At 32.6% G+C, this 22,547-nt stretch overlaps 1 protein-coding gene across 1 annotated transcript; it reads left to right on the forward strand.

Moving 5' to 3' along the window:
* The first annotated feature begins 12,003 nt into the window (after positions 1-12,003).
* Positions 12,004-19,059, forward strand: LOC140981813 (MLO-like protein 6). The gene is made up of 15 exons (XM_073448288.1): positions 12,004-12,330; positions 12,435-12,492; positions 12,855-13,099; positions 13,178-13,294; positions 13,692-13,752; positions 13,838-13,926; positions 15,915-15,989; positions 16,655-16,749; positions 17,015-17,064; positions 17,193-17,233; positions 17,342-17,515; positions 17,618-17,653; positions 17,828-17,895; positions 18,014-18,074; positions 18,364-19,059. Exons 1-15 carry the CDS (start codon positions 12,208-12,210, stop codon positions 18,832-18,834), a joined length of 1,764 nt encoding a protein of 587 aa, XP_073304389.1. The 5' UTR covers positions 12,004-12,207; the 3' UTR covers positions 18,835-19,059.
* Positions 19,060-22,547: the final 3,488 nt, after the last annotated feature.

A 22,547-nucleotide genomic window follows, 5' to 3' on the forward strand; every position in this document is an offset into this window, starting at 1 on the left:
TAGGGTAAGCCCGAATAAAGGATTATGTCCTGAATCACAAAGAGTTGTGAACCCACGGCTAGCTGTATCCCTGAACCATTGAGGGTCACACAAGTACTGGATTGTTTGTTCCCGTTGAGAGAATAAATTCAAGAAGTTGAATTTATATTATATAGTAAATTCAAGGAGTTGAATTTATGATAATTAAATTTTGAGAGAATAAATTCAAGTAGTTGAATTTATAAAATTTGAGAATTTGATATATTAAACTCAAATGTTGGGTTTATTAAATATTAAATTTTGGAAGTGATAAAAATTCAATGAGTTGAATTTATAATTTAAATAATAAATTCAAATGTTGAATTTATAATGTATTTAATTTATTAAGCTCAAAAGTTGAGTTTATTAATTAATAAATTAAATAAGGTGGGTATGTTTAATGGGCTTGTAAGAGTACAAGTCCATCATAATAAATAATTAAAGTTTTAATAGGCTTTGATTAAATTAATTAAACTAGTTGGACTAGCCCAATTAATTAAATCAAGCCCATTAATGTTAATTATGTAGTTAGGGTTTAAGTTAATTATAAATAATACAAAAAAAGGTCAAACCCTACACCACCACCTACCACCCCTTCGAGACTCCCACTTCCAAAGAGAAAAAAAAAATTGGCCACTATTTTTAAAGGAAAATTTGAGCCATCTCTCAATTATTTTCTCTTCTACGCAAAATATCTTCCATATTTTCTAGTGCAAATTGGAAGAGGAACACACTATCTAGTCGTGGACTTGATAGGAGGATTTCTTGAAGAAAGTTCGTAGGGAATCAACAAGAGCTAATCCGTTTATACCGGATTAGTTGGAGTCCAGTGATTTAATTCACAAAGGTATAATTTTTAAACATCCTATGCATGTTTAATTCCTGAAAACCATACGAGTGTCCAAAAAAATTATTTTGTTTTCAAAATAAAATAAAAAATTTTAAACTTCCGCTGCGTTTGGGCACGTAGAAACCGAGATCCAACACGAAATTCCACCTATAGTTTGAGTATGTAGGCTATCGATTTTTTATTTTAAATCTCTCTGATTTAAATTTTTTTTCTTTTATTCAAGTTTGATATATTGAGGTATATGCCGGGTTTATATTATAGGTTCCATCGTTGGAAGATTCGAGTTATAAATTCAACGAACCTACATATTTTGTCAGATTAGTCTGTGCGATTCTATTGGAAATTAATGTTAATATATTGATTTTCAGAGTTGATGGAATTTATTGGAACTAGAATTAATTAAATAAATCTCACGTTTGATAAATTGGAAATATAAACGAATTGTTGAATAATTTGATAGTTCTATCTAGTTGAAAATGAGATTCTTTGTGAAATGGGAAATTATTGGAAATAACATGCGAGTGAGTTGGTAATTTTTTGAAATTATAGAGACTATGTTTTAATGATTAAATCATTAAGTTGTGTTTGTAACAAAATAAATTCAACTTTAGTAATTTTGGAAATATGTTGGATTATTTTAGCTTTATTAGTGAATTGTGGAATTATTCGACTTGTTATCTTATTTTTAGGCCAACGAGGTCAAATTTTAATTTTTTGTTGTTTAAAGTCGGTATAGATATGTTACAGTTCGATAACAAACAACAATAACGCATAAATTTTTTAAGCTATTTTTGTGTTAATCGTGAATGTTTATCTGATTCGTTGATAGTTGTGAATTATTAAATACCTCGTTGATTTATATGTTCGTTTATGTGACATATTTATGGCATTTAGTATAGGACATGATATTATGACATACATATTGAGTCATATCATTTATGTTATCCGTTTCTTCTATTGTATTACATCCTGGCACACGAGATTATTATTTCAGAATCAGTTGGCGGCTTTTGAGTCGAGTTATCCCTGAGACCGAATTATGATTGTCTATTTCTATGTGATATGCACTTGAAATCTTAACATCATACGTTGTTTACTATTGCGTCTTCCTGTTGCATCGGTATCAGTTGTAGGAGTTCGAGTCGTGGATGTTTATGTTAGCATCACGGCGAGTAAGCTAATGTCATGGATGTTAGTTCTAGGATCACGACATTACGACATGGTAGTTTAGTTGCATGACGAAGTAGCTCCCTTGTATATTGTTGCTCGAGCAGTACAACTGTTGTTATCCTACCGTTTATTGGCTTTTGTTATCCCGTTGTTATTGAGTCATGTTCATCAATTGCATATTTCATTTTATTATATGTTTATGCATGAATTATGATTATTTCTGTAGTTATTTAATTGTTACACACCAGAATAATAAACTCAATATTTTGATACTAGGAGGCACAAGTGGTTGTTGTTGGGCATCATGATATATTCACGTCTTCTGATCACACAAACCTTACTAGAATAAAGTTATCAAAAAAGAGATAAACTATCCATTTATGAATGAAGAATCCTAGACATCCAAAAGTTACCTTTTTAGTTATCACAGGGGTTGTCATTTCCATTTTTTGTTCCTGCAGATCTTACCCTTCGAGTAAAAATAGAATGATCTAAAATGAATATGATTAAGATAACCACTTGAATAAAAAAAAGATAAAAATAATTTTTATCAAAAAAATTACAAGCACTCTTTGAAAAGATGGTTTCAAAGTAAGAAAAACATAAAGATATAGATTTTTAAAACATATTGCACATATCTTATGTAATAAAATTTAATGTGTTAATCCACATATGCAACTATATTTTTCTTATTAGCATTGAAACAAAATAAATCGAAAATTGACCTGATATTAATTAATTTGGATAGTTATTTTTTTTACCAAAACAACATCTTCAACGTGCAACGCGTGTATTTTCCAAGTATATTTAAAAGTGACAATATAGCATTTGATTACGATCTAATCCCATCAAGATTATAATAATAATGGACTCGGTCCTTATTAAGTTCTTAGTTTACTATTGTCAAGGAATCGATTCCATTCAACCTATACTAACGAACAAGATGAAGAAAAATTTAACAAGATGGCGACATAAACATACAATATATTATAGAGAGACATCAAAATTCAAATTCTGAATAATAATTTAACAATATGGCGACAAAAATGATGCAATAAAACTACAGGAAAATACCAGTTAAGGTAATAAAACTGAAAGTAAATGTAAATATTGCACAAATAAATGTTTGTGTATGTTCATAGATTTGAACAACTTCTACATTACTCCTTCTTTCACACAGGAATAATTTCACTAGAAGATTTGTCGATTAAAACAACTTGCAATAACCCCACTTCAATAGGGCTTATCACTGGCCTACCGAAAATCCTAGCTATATCATTGTTGGATTAAAAGTATGGTCTTTTAGACTTATGGGTTTTCCATGTGAGTGAATGAAAATTTAGAAAGGTGGGTTTGTCCCACATTGGAAAATTGAAGTGGTATAGATAAATTTATATTGTTTTACACTTTATGGTCGTGTAACAATGATTGGTCAAAAGGCTCTCTCTCGCGCACGCAGGCGCAGGGGGTGCAAATCATGGGCCCGATTTGCAGTGGAAAAAGGCTTGACTTGTGTGCAAGCGTACGAGGGCGACTTGGGTGCGTCGAATATCGGACCAATCAAGGCAAAAATCGCCTAGCAGTCTATGCCATCTTTTGTTATTTTATTTTTTCAGTTGAGACCTTCACATGCCCTTGAGACCTTTCACATGGCTTGGCTTTTGGTGTTTTACCTCCCCAACTCTTGGTGCTTCATTTACCATCTTTAAAGCAAACCTTTGGCCTTTCGTATGAGTGGTGTTGACATGTATAAATAGGGGATGTGCATAGCCAAGAAAAACACACCGAAAATCCACTTTCTCCTACATTCTGTTTCTGTTGTTCTGCTGAACTACTGCTTCTTCTTGTTCTGCTGAACTACTGTTTCTTGTTCTGCTGAACTACTGCTTCTGCGTTCTGTTGGACTTCTGCTTCTGATCGTTCTACTGAACTCCTTCTTCTGCTTCCTCTAATGATAAAGTTCAGGTACTGCTTTTGTTCGCTAGCATAGTGCTTTGTGCTGCAACTCTACTGGTCTGCCTGTTGTATCCAAGGAAACAGACGTCCGCTGGAACCTCAGAGCACATACTGGAGGGGGAGAATCTGTTTTAAGGAAACTGTACTAGCTACAGACCTCATTTTGATTTATTTAAGCGTTGTCCTACTGTTTTGATTCACTATACTGATTCACTAGTTTTACACATATCTATCTGTCCAGTTCCATTCGATATATTTTGAACAACAATCTTAAAACAGCCAATCTGACCAGTAAGGCTCTCGCTATTAGTTACAAGTATTTCAGAACAAATTACACTTGGTACAAATGATCTTCAATAATCTAATATGAGAAATTAAGTGTATGCTGAAATAAACTTTTGATCAGTTGGGCTCTGAAAACTTTAATCGATAAATAATGCTTAATTGTAGATAGTGGATAGTCGCGTCTGAATTTCCATCAACTCATCTGAGGACCAGACTGAATCCTTCACTTATTCTTTATTTTTGACCTGCAAAAATAGATATGATCAACTAGTACATAATATTATTTGGGTCCAAATTGAATTAGTCCTTTTGGAACTCACACTTGGAACAATCTAACTGACCGACCATGCTAGTTGTTCACAAATGATTGTGCAGAAACATAAGTGTGTGGTGCTCTGTCTGTGCAAGAAATAAAATTTTGTCTTGCCTTTCTTACTTCACTGGTCATCTTGTATCTTTTCCTAACAGGCTTACAGTTATGGTATCGGTAGGACTTACCCTTCATAAAGTTTTGCCTTACCGAACTTAATCTATGGCCAGACCAGTTGGGCTTAGCAAGGGAGCTCTCTGGTGTATTACCTATACCAAATTTCCAACCCTTTTCATCTGTTCAACGGGCTCCTCAACGTGAGAGGTAAATTCTTGAGGTTCATATGTTGTGCTAGATCTAACAAATCTAATGAATTTAGTTTTTCCTTTCTCTAGATATACTTGAGCAACAATGTCTGCAAGGTTGTTATCATTGCTACTGAAATTAATATTTGTCCTATATCCTGATAATTTCTACAGATCCTGCATTTTCTTGAGACTTACTGAAGACTTGTTCCAAAATTTTATCAACTCAGCTAATTTCTTGTTCTCATAAATCTTTTGTTGATGCCCATTTTGTACTCTTTCATTTTCATTTTTGAACTTTGCAACTTCTGCCTTAAGACTTGACACTTCTCCTGGTTGTTCCCAATTAGGCTCTGTATCCTTATCAGACAGACTTTAATAATTAGCCTTGACTTCCTTGAATGATTGAGAAAGTCTTTTATACTCATTGATCATGTCATGAACTGTTGTGACAAGATCATCTCGTGTAAATCAGTTGAGTTGAAATCGAATACCTCTTCACTAGTTGATTCTAGATCGGCATCGGCCATGAGGCATTGAACCTCTTCTTCCTCACTCTCATTTCAGCCCACTTACTCTTACACTCCTCTGCTACTAGCATCTTCTGATCCTTCTTTTTATTATATGACTTATTGTCATCTTTGATCCTCTTCTTCTTATCATGGGATCTTCAGACCTTATTAGTTAACCTGTTGTCATCATTCTTAGGTTTATGGTAGTTAGCTATGAACTAGTTAGTTCTTCCGTAGTTAAAACATGTATTGTCCTCATTAGTGAAATCTTTTTTGTGATAATTTCTTCTATTGGAAGTCTGAATGTTCCCGTAATTATTCATCATGAACTTTCCAAAATTTTCACAAACAGTGACATTGCATCATTACTTAACTGTTCTACAGACGTTTTGGAAACTGATGGCTCGATTGTTATAGCAGCCAATGCTTTAATCACTTTCGAAGTGGACTCACCATCAGTCCTCGATTCCATTTCAAATTCATAAGCCTTAAGTTATGCCAAAAGATCATGCAGTTCAATCTTGTTCAGGTCCTTTTATTCTCGCATAGCCATGGTTTTGACATCTCACTCTCTTGGGATTGCCCTAATCACTTTCAAATTTATTTCTCTTTTTCCATATTCTTTCCTGAGAGCAGTCGATTTGATTATTATGTTGTTGACTCTTCATCAAAATCAGACATGGATTCACTGGGCTTCATCTTGATAATGTCAAACTTATGTGTTCCAACAGAGAGTTTGTTCTCCTTTTCTTGGTCATTTCCCTCGCATAACTAAATCAGCTTTTCCCAGATATCCTTGACAGTAGAGAACATTTGATCTTGCTAAATATGTTCTTATCTAGAGTCTTATATAGAATTTTCCTCAGCTTATTCTACCACTACTTTTGAATTTATTGATGCAGATGAGGAATTTTCGACATACTGCGATGTTGGTCACAAAAACACAAGTATATCTAATTTTGTCTATAATGGACAAAAAAAATTTTTGCTTATCTCATTTCAACAGTTGCGGTGGGGCAAACTTTTAGTTTTAGGTGAAATACATTGGATGATAGACGTTTTAGATTAAGTCCAAAAAATTTGAAAGCTCAATGTTTGCTCAATGATTTGTCAAATGCGAGTGATTGAGAAACACCAATTCTAAAGGTATGCATGTAAAAGTAAGCGAGCTAATAGGACTTTGATTCCACTACATCAAAAGAGATACGTAGGCATTTTATATAGTTATAGCTATAAATGCAAACCCTTTTTATTATATTTTATGTAATTTAAATGTTTATTAAAAAATTAAAAAATCAAACCGGACTCGGACCGTAACCAGCCACGAGTGGGCCGGTTAATGTTGGTGTACCGTTTTTTAGTACCCAAATCACATTGTAAGTTTTAATTTTTTTTTTTGACATTCAAAACGTTCTTTGGGCGTCGTATGATTTAAAAATTCATATGATACTTAGATTTGATTTACCTTTGTGTATATAATGTTTACTTCAATTATTGTGGGTTTTAAGCGGATATACTCTTTCTTGTAAATCCCTACGAACGAATCTCCCTCCTGCTCCAATCGTTTAATTAGATATCGTCTGGATTCCTTGTGTAGATTGCACTAGAGATATTTCGTTGAGATTAGATTGCTGGAATTTCAAAAATCCCAAGACGGTGGTGTGGCATCGGGGCCACTGTGTGGTGGTGGAAAGGTGGCCATACATATTTTCTCCAAATATAGGTGTGGCCGAAATTGTGAAGGATTGTGCAAAAGCTATGTGACTTATTCATATATTGAATACACATATATTAAAATTCTCTCTCTGATCTAATCAGAACTCTCAATTTTTCAAGATATCATTTTTCGAAAATAAATTTTATTTAATCACTCAATTAATTGATTAATCTATTCTTGACTTTCTAAAATGCTTCACAAGAATTTTTCACTTAGTAGTCACTACTAATAATTTATTATTTAATAAATACATTATAAATTTACTTAATAAATAATTATGAACTCATTATAACCTCGATCGATGATCAGAAAGTGTCGATGTATCGAAAGTGCAAATCTCGTCCATATAATGAAAAATGAAACAATTGATCCATTTTGACAACTTACAGTTTTGTGAATCCATTTAATTTACAATAGTCCACTTAACAGTTCCTGAAACGATCCTAACTTCTAAATTCATTTAATTTACACTAGTTTTTTTCTCTAAATTCCTAAACCATGCATAATTAATTCATCATAAATAAAATAACATAAATAGTCAAAGAAATTAATTCTATAATATACATAATCATTCAAGCAGAAAAATTAAATAAGGCGATAAAAGTCTAGAATTTAAGCTCAATAAATTCTAGCATCCTATCAGTTTGTAAATAAAAGCAATAATCCATAAAATCATTAAAATCTTTAACATATGCAGAATTTCAAAGTCCTCATGTATGCACTGCGCCTCCCGGATGGCTTGATAGTCCACACCTCACAACTCAACATCATCATCATCTGCCACCATTCAAACCTAGTGAGTCTAATGACTCAGCATGCTCAACCCTGATATAGCAAGTACATAAGTGTATACAATCACATGCGTAAACATTACGTTTACTAAAAATAGATTTTTTTTTCATGCACGCCCGAAACCTTAAAAAATATGCAACTCTCTAAATCACGCATAAATATGAACTTTTATATAAAAAATGACATTTTTAAGTGAAGTCTGATCCTCGATAGTGACAACATTTAGTCGATTGATCAATCTATAAATCATAGTACTATGTTGTCAGGTTCAACGTCTACTTCTTCGATGATCCCTCTGACTATCATAAAATAACTTCACCGTTCACTTCAACGGATCCATTATTGTTGAGATTCTCGCCCCCGTTTTTGACGATTTACTCCATTTTCATTGCAAGGTCACCGTTCCTGTTTTCAACGGATTCCTTAATACTTTTACGTCACGATCAATTCACATTCCTTAAAAATATTTTTTTTTACTTTATCATTTCATAAAAATATGCATAACTTATCATATTCTTTAAAACTTCAAAAAAAAATGGCGTATATCATTCGTATACGTCGAGACTGTTAAAAAATAACATAAACATGCGGTTTTGTTAAAACTTCTAAAAATATCATATCTCATGAATATACTTTAAAACTTCTAAAAATATCATTTAACATGATATTGTAACATTTTAGGAAGTTTCAAACCACCCTCGACTTTTCACGAACCGATGGACACGATTCAACTCTATACTTACCCAGACGACCCCGGACTTTGACTTATTGTCAACGATTCGATTCCATGATTTTAAAAATACCAAAAATGTACAGAAGCTTTTTGGAAATTTCATCTTAGAATCTACGTTAAAAAACGATTCGATTTGCTTACCGAACAACTCGTTTACCCACATTTCCGCGTTTTCGGACTAACAAATGATCAAACTACCCTTATGACTCGAACCAACCCAAGACACGACCCTTTTTAACATCCCAAGACACAATTTAAGATACTGGAAGTTCCACACTCCCAGCCAAAACCGAAACTTGAATCAAAATTTTAACCTAGGCCCATTTCGTCTCAATTTTGACATGTTCGGGCAAATTACGACCCCGAATGGACAATTGCTCGAAACGACCCAAAACCAGACCCTAGACCTCTAACTTAGACCCTAATTGACACAATGATCAGGCACTTTCAGACTCAGACTAGTCGCCCTAGGCCCTAGACTTCACACAATAGCAGCGCACCGTACGCACCCTTGCATGCAGTAGGGCTCCTCGCGCTTAAAAAACTGCTGCAGCCCTCAGCTCACCTCGTGTCTCACACCAGCCCCTCACCAGGACCCTAAGACACATCCCTAGCTCTTGGTCCAGCCCTTTTCACCATCCCGTAGCCCATAGAACCGAGGCACACAAAAACAGCCCAACAACTGAAGATTTTGGAGTTACGGTTCTAGCTTTATACATGCCCGTCCAAGCCCTGACCTAACCCTTACTAGACCTCATAGGACCCTAATCCTTCCCTCCATACCTTGGCTAGGTCCCCATGCAGCCCCCTTGGCCGTAGGAGCCCTAACCCGATCACCCTTCCTCTTAATGCACACAAATTGCGTGCAGGGTTGAACAGCCCTTGCAGCTTCTTTTTTTGGCCTTTGTCCCTTCAAAACCTAATCTTGAACGTTAGACGGTCACTTAAATCTTTTGGTTTGCATCCCTCCTTCAACAATTTCCAAACACGTCAAGAATTATTTACGAAACCATGAGATGCACATGCATAAAACTTTAAAACCATCATCCTCATGAACTTTCACAAAATATCAAACACATGCATCAATATGGGTTGAATGGTGCACAAAGAAAGGATTAAAAACATGCCTTGATCGTTTATGCTTACGAATAACAGACGACAGCACGACGAGAGACGAACGGGGCTCACAAAAATCCTCCTCTCTTGGCTATAAAACCTTTGGCCGCCTAGGGTTAGGAGTGAGTGAGTTGTGTGTGCTGAAAGTGATGAAGGAGGAGTGTATAAGGTGCGTGTGGTAGGCTAGGGTTTTAATTAATTTGTTATATGGGCTTTTAGTTTAAGTTAAAGGCCTTCAATAATTTTAATTAACCACCACTAATCTAAGGTTATTAAGGAGTTAGTTAAATCACTAATTAATCAATCAAAAGTCCAAACAATAAATAGATAAATTTGGTGTCACTAGGTTCCGGTGCAGTAAACCAGAAACTTCTCATTTTCTAGCAAAAGTTCGTTACCGATTAAGTTCGGTCCTTACTAAAAATAAATTTGCCACTTTCTTATTTTGGATTACTAAATCTCGAGTTTCGAATTCTTAAACTTCTAAAAATAGACATTTTATCAAAATATCCCTGATTCTCTCGCCTTGGTCGTACATCGCGTATTCGACTGTAGAAAGTTAAAATTCATAACATTCGGTTAAATTCTCATTAATCATACAAATAATTAAACAAACCTTTAGTAAATTTTTTTAAATAAATTCTAATTAAATTTTTAATTCATGCATGTGGTTAGTATGTTTGGATTTTCGGACGTTACAGTTTCACTCTCTTTACTTAATTAGTAGTTAAGATAAATTTCACAACTTTCATTGCAAGAAATCAATTTATGAAATCCTTCATAAGCAATCTATTTGATCTCCATCAAACTACAACCGTAAAATTCAACTTTTTGAGCTTGAATGTCTCAACGGAAACATAATCAAAAACTTGTGTGATTCTCAATGGTTCAGAGATACAGCTAATCGTGGGTTTACAACTTCATGTCATTCATAACAACATTTGTTAATATTTGTGCTTACCCTAATTAGCCACATTCCTTTCATCATGCCCTTGATCATGAACATCAGAACTCAAGTCTGATTGCACTCATCTGATTATGGTAAGAGACTCTAGCAGTATTGTCTCATTATCTCTTAAGTCCCTTCAACTCATATATATCGATCGAATCTACAACCATTAATATATCGAGAGTTGCAAATGATTTCGAGAACAATGTGATGTATCTTTGAGAAATGATAGTGACATGATATGTGCAACAGAGGAAACTTCTTTCCAAATGATCACATAGGATAACTTCACACATGGGTGAGCGGTGAATCCACGACTACAATGCATTGACTCATACATAATTCTAAACTACATACAATCTCGCAACCTGATGACCATCAATGGAGTCGGTAAACGGATCAAAGTGTATGCTAGTACGTAAAATCCCTACGTTGTCCCGGGTCAAAAGACTAATTTTGTACAACCATAACCGCAGACTATTTCACTCGAGAAATGATAACCATTTGGAAAGTCCAAGAGAAGGTAGTTCAGCGCATCATCAAATGATCACTCATTTGTATGAATGGACATCTTCATGTCCTTGCTAATGAAACATGACGTTTACATCACATACGCTAGTATGAAGCTCGAGCGACATTATCCTTATTTTAGGCTGCTGAATCAACAAAGAACCAGTTTAGAATATATAATACACTACCTAATGAGTTTCATTATCTTACATTGAGAGACAGACCTCATGATACCTATTGTATATTCAAAGACTTTATATAAGAGTTTGAATGAGTATACAGATAAACTCAATGTTATAATTGGATAAAACCGTAAAATATTGTAAAAAATAAATATTAATTTTACATAAAAGTCAATTAAGGTCAAACCACAAGTTGACTCGTTGGCCACATATTCTAACAGCTAAGTGTCAAGATTTTCCCGACTGGAACCAAACCTAACCCGAACTCGGCTCGTAGCCAGGTCTAGCCTAAACCCGGGTAACATTTAAAATATATCATAAGGAAAAAATATATTAAAATAATGGTTTTCAAAAGATTTAGAAGATTCAGAACATTTAACTACCCATAAAATCCAAGCAAATTAGTCAAAGCAATTTTGTGGACTCTCAACTTCGGAATGGGTTTGATTCAGTCAAAAGAAATTTCTAATTTCATCTTGTCAAACTCACGCGTTTAAAAAGTCAAACTCTTAATATCATTCCTAATTCCTAATTCCAATTCCACCCTTCTCTCCTTCACCTTTTCCAAAAAACTCTCCTATATATAAACATCAGCCTCCATTGCAACTTTCTCATACTCCATCAGTAGCAACTTCCCACTTAGCTCACTGAATTTTCAGTATACTCTTGGGATTTAAAAATTTATTGTTGAAAAGATATTTTTTCGGATTTACAAGACACTATTATTATTATTTTTGGAAAATTAATTTAGACAAGCTAATTCAGTCTGGGCTAGTTTGGTAATTTCGGGTGGAGGCGGAGAATGGCCGGAGCCGATGGAGGAAGGACATTGGAGCAAACACCGACGTGGGCTGTGGCGGTTGTGTGTTTCGTCTTGGTGGCTATTTCTATAGTCATCGAGTTCATTATCCACTTAATAGGAAAGGTACACAAATACATATACACACATATATATATATATATATATATATGAATAAATGTTATTTGTTTTTAAATGAAATTTATACATTTTTTGTAAATGATTGACAGTGGTTGAAGTCGAAGCATAAAAGGGCTCTATACGAATCATTGGAGAAGGTTAAAGCTGGTAAGATGACTAAAATGCTTTTAAAATGATCAATATTTTATTTAATCATTTAACTTTCAAGAAATGATGAATTTTAAAGGCAAAATTCATATATTTTTGGGTCAAAAACTTAGATTTTTGGATACTATTTTCGATCAATTCATGCAACGATTCAAAATATTAATCGCTCATATATATATTTTTTTTACAAGGGAACATACAAGGCCGGAGGACTAATTTTTTGGCAAATATCGAACAAACAAGCTCATTGAGAAATCAATCTATTAACGTTAATAATTTAGACTAATTTATCATCACCGTCTTATTGAATTTCTCCTTACATATATATATTCTAATAATTTATTTTTCCCAATTGATTTAAGAGTTGATGCTGCTGGGATTTATCTCCTTGCTGCTGACGGTTGGACAAAATCTGATCTCCGAGATATGCATTTCAGAGGAAGTGGCTGCCACGTGGCATCCATGCAGCAAGAGGCGAGAAGCAGAAAAATACCCCGAGACTCTGGCCGACGAGAACCGCCGGAAACTTCTCACCGCTGTCGGCGTAGACGACGGCGCGCATCGGAGATTCTTGGCCTCCGCCAAAACTGACAAATGTGGAGCAAAGGTCGCATAAATATACAGCTTAATTAATTTGATGGATTTGAAGAGAAACGGACTGATATATATCTAAATTAAATTGCAGGGAAAAGTGACATTTGTTTCTTCATATGGGATCCATCAGCTGCATATTTTCATTTTTGTTCTCGCTGTTTTCCATGTCCTCTACTGTATTCTTACTTTAGCTTTGGGAAGACTAAAGGTACGTCTGAATATCTGATTTAATTATGATCGATGTATTTTGTTTTTTAATTAATTTTGATAAAAAAAAATTTTATTTTTGTAAATATATAATTGATCAAAATTATTTTATAAATTTCGTCTTTATTATCTAAATGTGCACTGAGTACCTATGGATATATAGTCCTCTCGATGATTTTATATTTTATTTCGCAAATTCATATTTATTTAATTTTATTGGNTGAGTGGCACCTCATTGGTGCTCACATAGATATGCACAGTAGTTTTACAGCATATCAAATGTCTATCGATATAATATATATATGTGAGAGCGCGCGTGGGCGACAGTTCTTGTCTCCTGTTTTTTTTGTATTATTTATATTTATTGATTTCAGATGTATTTCTCTCTGTAATTTTAGATGAGAAAATGGAAAGCATGGGAAAAAGAAACAAGAACGGCTGAATACCAATTTTCACATGGTAATTAATAAATAAAATAAAGTATGTTTTAGATTTTTTTTATTGAAATTACTGAAATAAGATTGTATATTTTGCATATGATCAGATCCGGAGAGATTTAGGTTCGCTAGAGAAACATCCTTCGGAAGGAGACACATGAGCTTTTGGAGCAAAACTACCCTCTCTCTTTGGATTGTAAGTTTTTATATTTCCAAATGAAATTTTATTAAATTTGGTCATTAACATATATCTATACTATTATATTAAGTATGAGGACATGATAATAACTACCTAGAGAGGACACCAACTTTTTTTTTCCAATTTTACCCTTATATGATATTAATATTACACTTTTGTTTTTTGTTTGTTTTTTTGTTTTAATTTCAACACACACTTTTATTTTTATTTCAACAATTCAAATATCAATTTAGTCCCTCCATAATTTATCAAATTTCACTTTAGTCCATCGATAATAATAAAAAAGATTGTACACACACGCATCGCGTGTGCATAGTAACTATATATATGTATATACCATGATATCCTATATAGAATACAAGAATTGATTTTAAAATCTCTAGGTACTTATATTTATTCTAAAATTTAGCATGTGATCTAACCAAATTTTTTATTGGAGTTGATATTTACACTCAATTTTTTGTTAGCGATGCGAAATTGTTTTCGACGGATTTGTGATAATACCATTCAAAAAATTATCGTCTGCAAGTAATGGCAATTGGATTAAAGCTTTCATAGCTAATGTTTGCAATATAATCTACATATTCTGTACTCAAAACTAATATTTGAAAAGGAAAAATACTAAAAACTTTATTTTAATTAAAGAAGAAAACTAATAATTTTTTAATTTGCAGTAATTTTAAAAATATTTAATTAAAATAACGGATTTTGAAAATTTTTTCTTGGATTAGTGGTTATAAAATAGTCAAAAAAAATTAGAAAAACTTAATGGATATAATTAATTAATTAGCTTTTGAAATAGTACTCAAAAGAGTATGCATGGGTAGAGAAGTATACATAAGACCTATGACTAAATACATGTCCCGGAAGTCCCTTAACGTCTGACTTTGCCAAATATAATTTTCATACAATTAGACCAAATCAATCACATTTGACTTTCATTTATTTTATCCCTCCTAATTGATGGCAACCTTTCATGATTTAATGTGTTTTAGGAATTTTATAAAAAAATCAAATTACATATATACTATATTGGGTTTTGATTATTTGATCTTACCACACTAATGTATTTTTCCTACCAATATAGTTTAATTTTCGACTTACTGCTGACGCAACACTGCACATATTGAAAATTGTTGCGAAATGTCAAAACTCCTGCGAAAATCAGGCCAAAATTTTCAAAAGAACTAATTCATACCATTACTAAAACTTAGTTTTGATCAATTAGATTATAAAATATATATATATGATCAGCCAACGTAGAGAATCGACTAATTTAATATTATGAAGATTTCTGGGGAAGTTAAATTTGGTTCTCCTATTGAAGATAAGTTGATTTTCCTTATAAATAAACACACACACACATTATATTATACTATATATAAGGAATGAAGCCATTAATGGTCCGACTTTTACGCATCCATTAGTTTTTACGAAAATACTCTATCTATTTAGATAAATAATTATTTTCACATAATTTACTCATAACTACAATATCTAATACACTTTAAAAATTCACATATTATCTCTACAAATTACATATTTAATATGATTGCATTATCTTTATCTAAATAATAATTAAAAATATAAACAAAATTATATGAATAAACNTATATATATGTGTGTATGTATATAAATAAGTCAATATTTACGTCTCTATCAGACAAAGAACTTATTTTCAAAAAATAAAAATAAAAAACAACGTGTGCCCTTTCCGTTAATTTACCTGATGTTTCCCTTTCATATTAGTCTGACTTCTTACTATGTAAACCGTTGACCTTTTTTTCTTGATTGGGGTGATTTCCAAGTTTTGAAATTTCAGCGGAAATCTCGAAACCTTCACAGAATTTCCACTCACTTTATTTAATTTATTTATTGGAATTTCGTATTTTATTATGAAAGCTGTAGCATTGCATATTGCTTTTTGTATACTAAAATCATAATTTAATAACTTAATTTCGTCAATTTTGGTTTAACTGTTACAGGTTTGTTTCTTCAGACAATTCGTCAGATCTGTTCCCAAAGTTGATTATTTGACTCTCCGACATGGATTTATCATGGTAAGTTTAATGAAATAAATAAAAAATCTTTGCCATATTTTTTCCTGGAACAAATTAAATTTATAAATGACTAAGAAGTGATGAAAAATCAAAAGTTGGACGTGTTTTAAAACAAAAGTCAAAAATCAGAAGCGATAAGTTTGATAAATAATTTATTAATCACTTCTGTAAAAGTATAATCAACATTTCACTAATTTTTGAAATATTTCAATTGAATTAAATAGAAGTTAAGGTCTAATCTAGATTTTATAATCACACAAATCTGAATTTTTTAAATAAAAACCATACATCACTTTTTTTAGTGATTTCAAAGACTCTTTAAATATCCACCGAATTACGATAAAAAAATCGTAACCAAATCTTAAAGAACGTGAATTATATTCGGAATCGTACATTAATATATATTTTAAGGTATCGAGCATAATTTATATAATTTAAATTATTTGACTTTTATAAAATAAATTTATTCCTGTTTCTTTTTTTTTTTTTTTTAAATACTCTCGTGATCAAGTGTGTCATTATTCCCCTTTAAATATTTTCATGCTTTTGGGAGAATATATATGTATATATAAATTTTATAAATCATACTTATTTCAAATTGATATTTTATGAGACTTTTTTTAAAAATTATTTGTAAAATGATTTTTATTTTGTATGTTTTTCAGGCGCACTTGGCTCCACATAGCCAAACTAAATTTGATTTTCAAAAGTATATCAAGAGATCATTAGAAGAAGACTTCAAAGTGGTTGTTGGGATAAGGTTGGTATTTCATTTTCTTTTTAATATATATTTTTTTAATAATTTCCTTAAATGATTGCATTAATATTCATTGAAAACCTTGTTTCTTCACAAATAATTAATCATTGGGTTTCTTTCACAGTTTTCAAATACTATTTATTCGAATTTGAATAATATTTATAAAAAAAAACATATATTTTTATATATTATCCAACTTAATACGTGTCTTTTTTTAATTTTTTTTTTCGTGATTTAATTTACTAAGATTTTAATCTTTAATTTTCAGTCCACCAATATGGTTTTTTGCCGTGCTGTTCTTACTCTTCAACACTCACGGTAAAGTGATGATCCTCCTTATTTTGGTCATTTTCATGTTCAATTTATGAAATTTCAATCAATTCATCAATGAAAATCAACGAAGCCAATTTTGAGAATGTGAGCCTTTTCCATTAATTTTTGTACAGGCTGGTACTCGTATTTTTGGCTACCATTCATCCCGTTGATTGTAAGTATATACCATTCAAAGTTCCCTTAAATATCAATTAATTTGACTTAAAAAGTTGTCATTAAATTTATTCTACACTGACTTTGGAAATTAAATAATATTAAACAGATTATATTGCTGGTGGGAACAAAGCTACAAGTGATAATAACAAAAATGGGGCTGAGGATTCAAGAGCGCGGCGAAGTAGTTAAGGGAGTGCCCGTGGTTCAGCCCGGAGACGATCTTTTTTGGTTCAAACGCCCTCGACTCATTCTTTTCCTGATCAATTTTGTGCTCTTTCAGGTAATTCTTTCTTTAAAAAAAATTATTCATTTTAATGGAAATGGAAATATTAAAGTCTTGGTTAACTTTGGTTTCTATTTTTTTACGTACGTACCATTTCAGAATGCATTTCAACTGGCGTTCTTCGTCTGGACAACGGTAAGTCACGCAAAAAGTTAATAATTTTGTAACATCTCGATCATGGAATATCCTTCGGGACTGTCGTCTCTCGCCTTAAATGAAATATTAAATTTTTTGTATACTTTTCTCCAAAAATACATATTAATCATGCATGGCATAAAAATCTTGACATATATTTTATTCCTTGGACAGTATGAATTTGGGCTAAGATCTTGTTTCCATGAGCATGTGGAGGACATCATAATCAGAATTTCAATGGGGTCAGTCTCATTTAAATTATTTCGCAGTCCTTATATTTGACTTTACAATTTATATATATATATATATATAAAAGCATTTAAATTACTAAACAAGTTGTACGTCATTTATTATCGACAGGGTTCTGATTCAGATTTTGTGTAGCTATGTCACACTCCCTTTATATGCCCTTGTGACTCAGGTATGTGTATACTTGATTTATTTACTCATTACATATCATAGAAAGTTTTTTTTAAAATTAATTACATATATTATAAAGATTTTATCAATTCGAGAATAAATAAATAAATAAAGCAACTAATATTTCCAAAAAAGAAGAAGAAAAAAACTATTAAATGAACCCTTTGGTTTGAATCATTCATTGGCATATATATATAATTGCTTGACATTTCAATGCAAAAATAATTTCCTTGAAGTATTTTTGTGAAAATGATAGAGTACTGGTGTTAAGTATTTCTTCCAATATATAGATGGGATCATCCATGAGACCAACTATATTCAACGAACGAGTCGCGACCGCCCTAAAAAACTGGCACCGCACAGCCAAGAAACAAATCAAACACAACAAGCATTCTACATCAGTCACACCAATGTCTAGCATGCCCCCCACACCTTCCCACGGCTTGTCACCCGTTCATCTATTGCGCAATCACAAGAGTGATATGGACAGTCTCCAGACGTCCCCTCACAAATCAAGCTACTATTTGGAACATTGGGACGCCGAGGGATCGCCATCTCCCACCAACTTTCATAAGGGTGATGGATCTTCGGCTTTCCAACACCATGTTGAGTTAGGACATTATATGGAACAAGAGGCGGAGATCAACCTTGATCATGGTTCGTCCCAAGTTGCAACGTTGCCACAACCATTGAATGAGCACGTAGAGGTAAATATTGATGGGAGGAAGGACTTCTCATTCGAAAAGAGAACCAAGGCATGATGATATTCGCAATGTTGGACTTGACATAGGATTTTGGAACACAAGGAATCACGACTACACTTGAATTAAGGAAATCGAGTTATAGAAAAAGTAAAATTTTCGTTCTTCTTTCTTTAAATTTTTCTTTTTAATTTTAAGTACCATATAATATTTACGCATCCTGTTGTTGTAAATTGAAATAAACTACTACTTATCTGATATTAAAGAAGATGTTGAAGTTTATCAACTCAAACATTTTTATTGGTCATGTGGAGCATTGAATATCAAATTTTCCAAGCATAAATAAGGAACTTGTTACCATTAAGTGGATTTATCCATGTAATAAAAGTGTAAAAATAATAAAAATTTGTTAGTATATCGTTTTCTCACACTCAAAACACAACAGAAGTTTTAAAAAAATTAGTTTTGATGTTCAAAATGTTCACTGGGCGTCGTATGATTTAAACCATTCATAAAGTGTTTAGATCTGATTTACCTTTGCATATAACGCCAGCTCCAACTATTCATAGTTTTAAACGAATATATCTCTTCTTGCAAATCCTTACGAACGGATCTTCTTTCTTTTTTGATCATTAAATCAAGTCTATAATCAGAAATTTTGTTCATCGTATAGATCGCACTAGATATTTAAACGAATTTTACGTCGAGATGTGATCGCCTCGATGTAATTTCAGAAATCCGGCGATGTTGCGGCGACACGGTGGAAGGGAGTGGTGGAAAATTTCTCCTCCAAAAATAGGAGTGGCCGAAATTTGCTCAGTTAAGGGAGAGAGAAATTTTATGGACCAAATTTGTGTGTCAAAGGTTATGTTATTTCATATAAACTTAATGAAATATTTATAAGTTTTAATTCTTGATCAAATCAATAATCTTACTTGAATCAGGATACTGTAATTCTATTATTTAAATTCTCATTCAATATTCTCTTTTCTTGAAAATATCATGCAAAGTCAACTTATATATATATATATATCCATACACACATGTATAAAATTGAATTAATCATTATTTAGCTTCTTAATTAACTATTAATTAATTAATCAATCAATTATAGATTCCTCTAAAATATTCCATGAGAATCTCGTACATAGTACTCACCATTTCTAATATTATTATTTAATTAATAGATTCTAAATTTACTAAATAAATAATTGAGAACTCACTATAACTCTGATCAACGATCAGACAGCGCCGATGTATCAAGAGTACAAATCTCGTTCATATAATGAAAAATAGAAATTTCGAAGGATAAAATTTTCACCTAATCCATTTTTTGCAACGGTGAAATGCTTCACTAATATAGGCAGTTCCATTCTCCTCACCTAATTAATTGTTAAGCTAATTTTCACATCTTCTATTACATGTAATCAACTTATAAACTCCTTTATAAGCAATCTATTTTATCTCCATCAAACTACAGTCGGTAGATTCAACTCTTTGAACTTAACTATCTCAACAGGAATACATAATCTGATACTTTGTGTGACCATTAATAGTTTAGGGATATAACTAGCTGTTGCTTCACTACTTCAAGTGATTCATAATAAAATTTATTCTTATTCGGGACTACCATAATTAGCCTCATTATTTCATCATCCCCTTGATCAAGAACGTCAGAACTCAAGACTAATTGCATCCATCGGATTATGATAAGACCGTATTGTAGCATCACCTCATGATCTCCTAAGTATTACTGATAGTGCCTACAAGAATATTAAGTTATGATTAGCGTACAATACGGTCTTTTCAACTCATATATCTCGATCGAATCTGTAACCATTGATATATCGAGAGTTGTAAATGAATTCGACAACGATGTGATAGATATTTGATTAATAATAGTGACATCGTATGTGAAAATATTAAAACACATTTCCCTAAAGCACATGTCTTGCTCTGGCCAGAAACTTCCTGCATTATTAACTTATCAGATCACATAAGATATCTTCAACTGTAGGCGAGCGGTGAATTCTCAACTTCAAAACTACACCAAACCTCGCCAGCTGTTGGTCCTCAATGGAGTCGGTAAACGGATCAAAGTGCATTCTATAACAAAGAGCCTCCACATTGTCTTAGGTCAAAGAATCAATGTGCACAACCATAACCACAGATTATTTCACTCGTTAAGTGATAACCACTTGAAAAGATCAGGTGAGGGTTGTTCAGTGCATAGTCAAACACCCATCTTTGTATGAATGGAAATCTATATGCCCTTATCAACGAAGCACGACGTTTACATCACAGATTCTAGTCTCAAGCTCAAGCTCAAGCGACCTTTATCCTTATTTTAGGCTGCTGAATCGACTAGGAACCTGTTTAGAATATATGGTCGGCTTCTTAATGAGTTTCATGATTTTAAGTTGAGAGGCACACCTCATGGTACCTATAGTATATTCAAGGACTTTATCGATGCAGCTTGCATGAGTATAAAGATGAAGTAAATGATATAATTGGATAAAACCGTAAAATATTATTAAAATACAGATTGTTTTTATATAAGAGTCAATAAAGCCCAAGCCACAAGTTGGTTCGATGAGCAGCTACTCTAACAATCTCCCACTTGCCCCTATAGCCAACTATCCACAGATTTCAAACTCATTGTCTCACAATGACTGTCAAACAATGTTCTTGGTAGGGGCTTCGTCAGTGGATCAGCAAGGTTATCTGGAGAGGCGTCTCTCTTTACTATTGTGTCTTCTTTTTGCACAATGTCCTAGATCATGTGTAACTTCCTCAGTAAATGTTTGGATTGCTGATGAGACTTTGGTTCCTTTGTTTGCGTAATGGCACCAATGTTGTCGCAGTAAACTGGGACTTGATCAACTGCTTGAAGAGTGGTATCCAACTCTTAAACGAAATTCCTCATCCAAGTTGCTATGTATTTGGCCTCAGTGCTTGAATCCACTTTAGTGTCTTGCTTGGAACTCCTCCAAGAGACAACACCACAAATGAGTTTGAATAAAAATATAAAGATTGATTTCGAATCATGCACATCTGATTGGAAGCTAGAAACAGTATAGTATTCCAATTTCAATTCTATAGTATTCCAATTTCAATTCTCCACTTCCATAAACCAATAACATATTCTTAGTTCTTCTTCAGTACTTAAGAATATCCTTCATATCTTTCCAATGCAATGGACATGGATTCGACTGATATCTACTTATAACACACAGTGCAAATGTAATATCAAGTCAAGTAGATATTGTACCATATATTATACTTACTATAGCAAACGCATATGGGATGCGGCTTACGGTTTCTATCTCATCGTCAGTCTTAGTGCAAATAGACTCAAATTAAGTCACACAACGATACATTGGAATAAAATCATCTCTTGGAGTTTTTATAGAGAATTTGCTTAGTATAGTATCAATATAAGTTGATTGGATGAACCATAACATCATCTTTGATCTATCCCTATAGATTTGTATTTTTAATACTTAAAATGTTTCAACCATATCTTTCATGAAGAATTTACTAGCTAATCATACTTTATTTAATTGCAACATCCCTACATTATTCACAATAAGTAGTATGTCATCGATATAAAGTATTAGGAATATCATTGTACTCTGACTAACCTTATTGTACAAATATGGTTCATTAGGGTTTTTAACAAAATCAAACTTTTTGATAATGTTTTCAAATTTAAAATTCCAGCTCTTTGAGGTCTGTTTGAGTCCATGGATGGATCTCTGAAATTTGCATAC

This window comes from Primulina huaijiensis, chromosome 7, assembly GCF_012295235.1.
Source record: "Primulina huaijiensis isolate GDHJ02 chromosome 7, ASM1229523v2, whole genome shotgun sequence".
NCBI classification, from domain to species: Eukaryota; Viridiplantae; Streptophyta; class Magnoliopsida; order Lamiales; family Gesneriaceae; genus Primulina; species Primulina huaijiensis.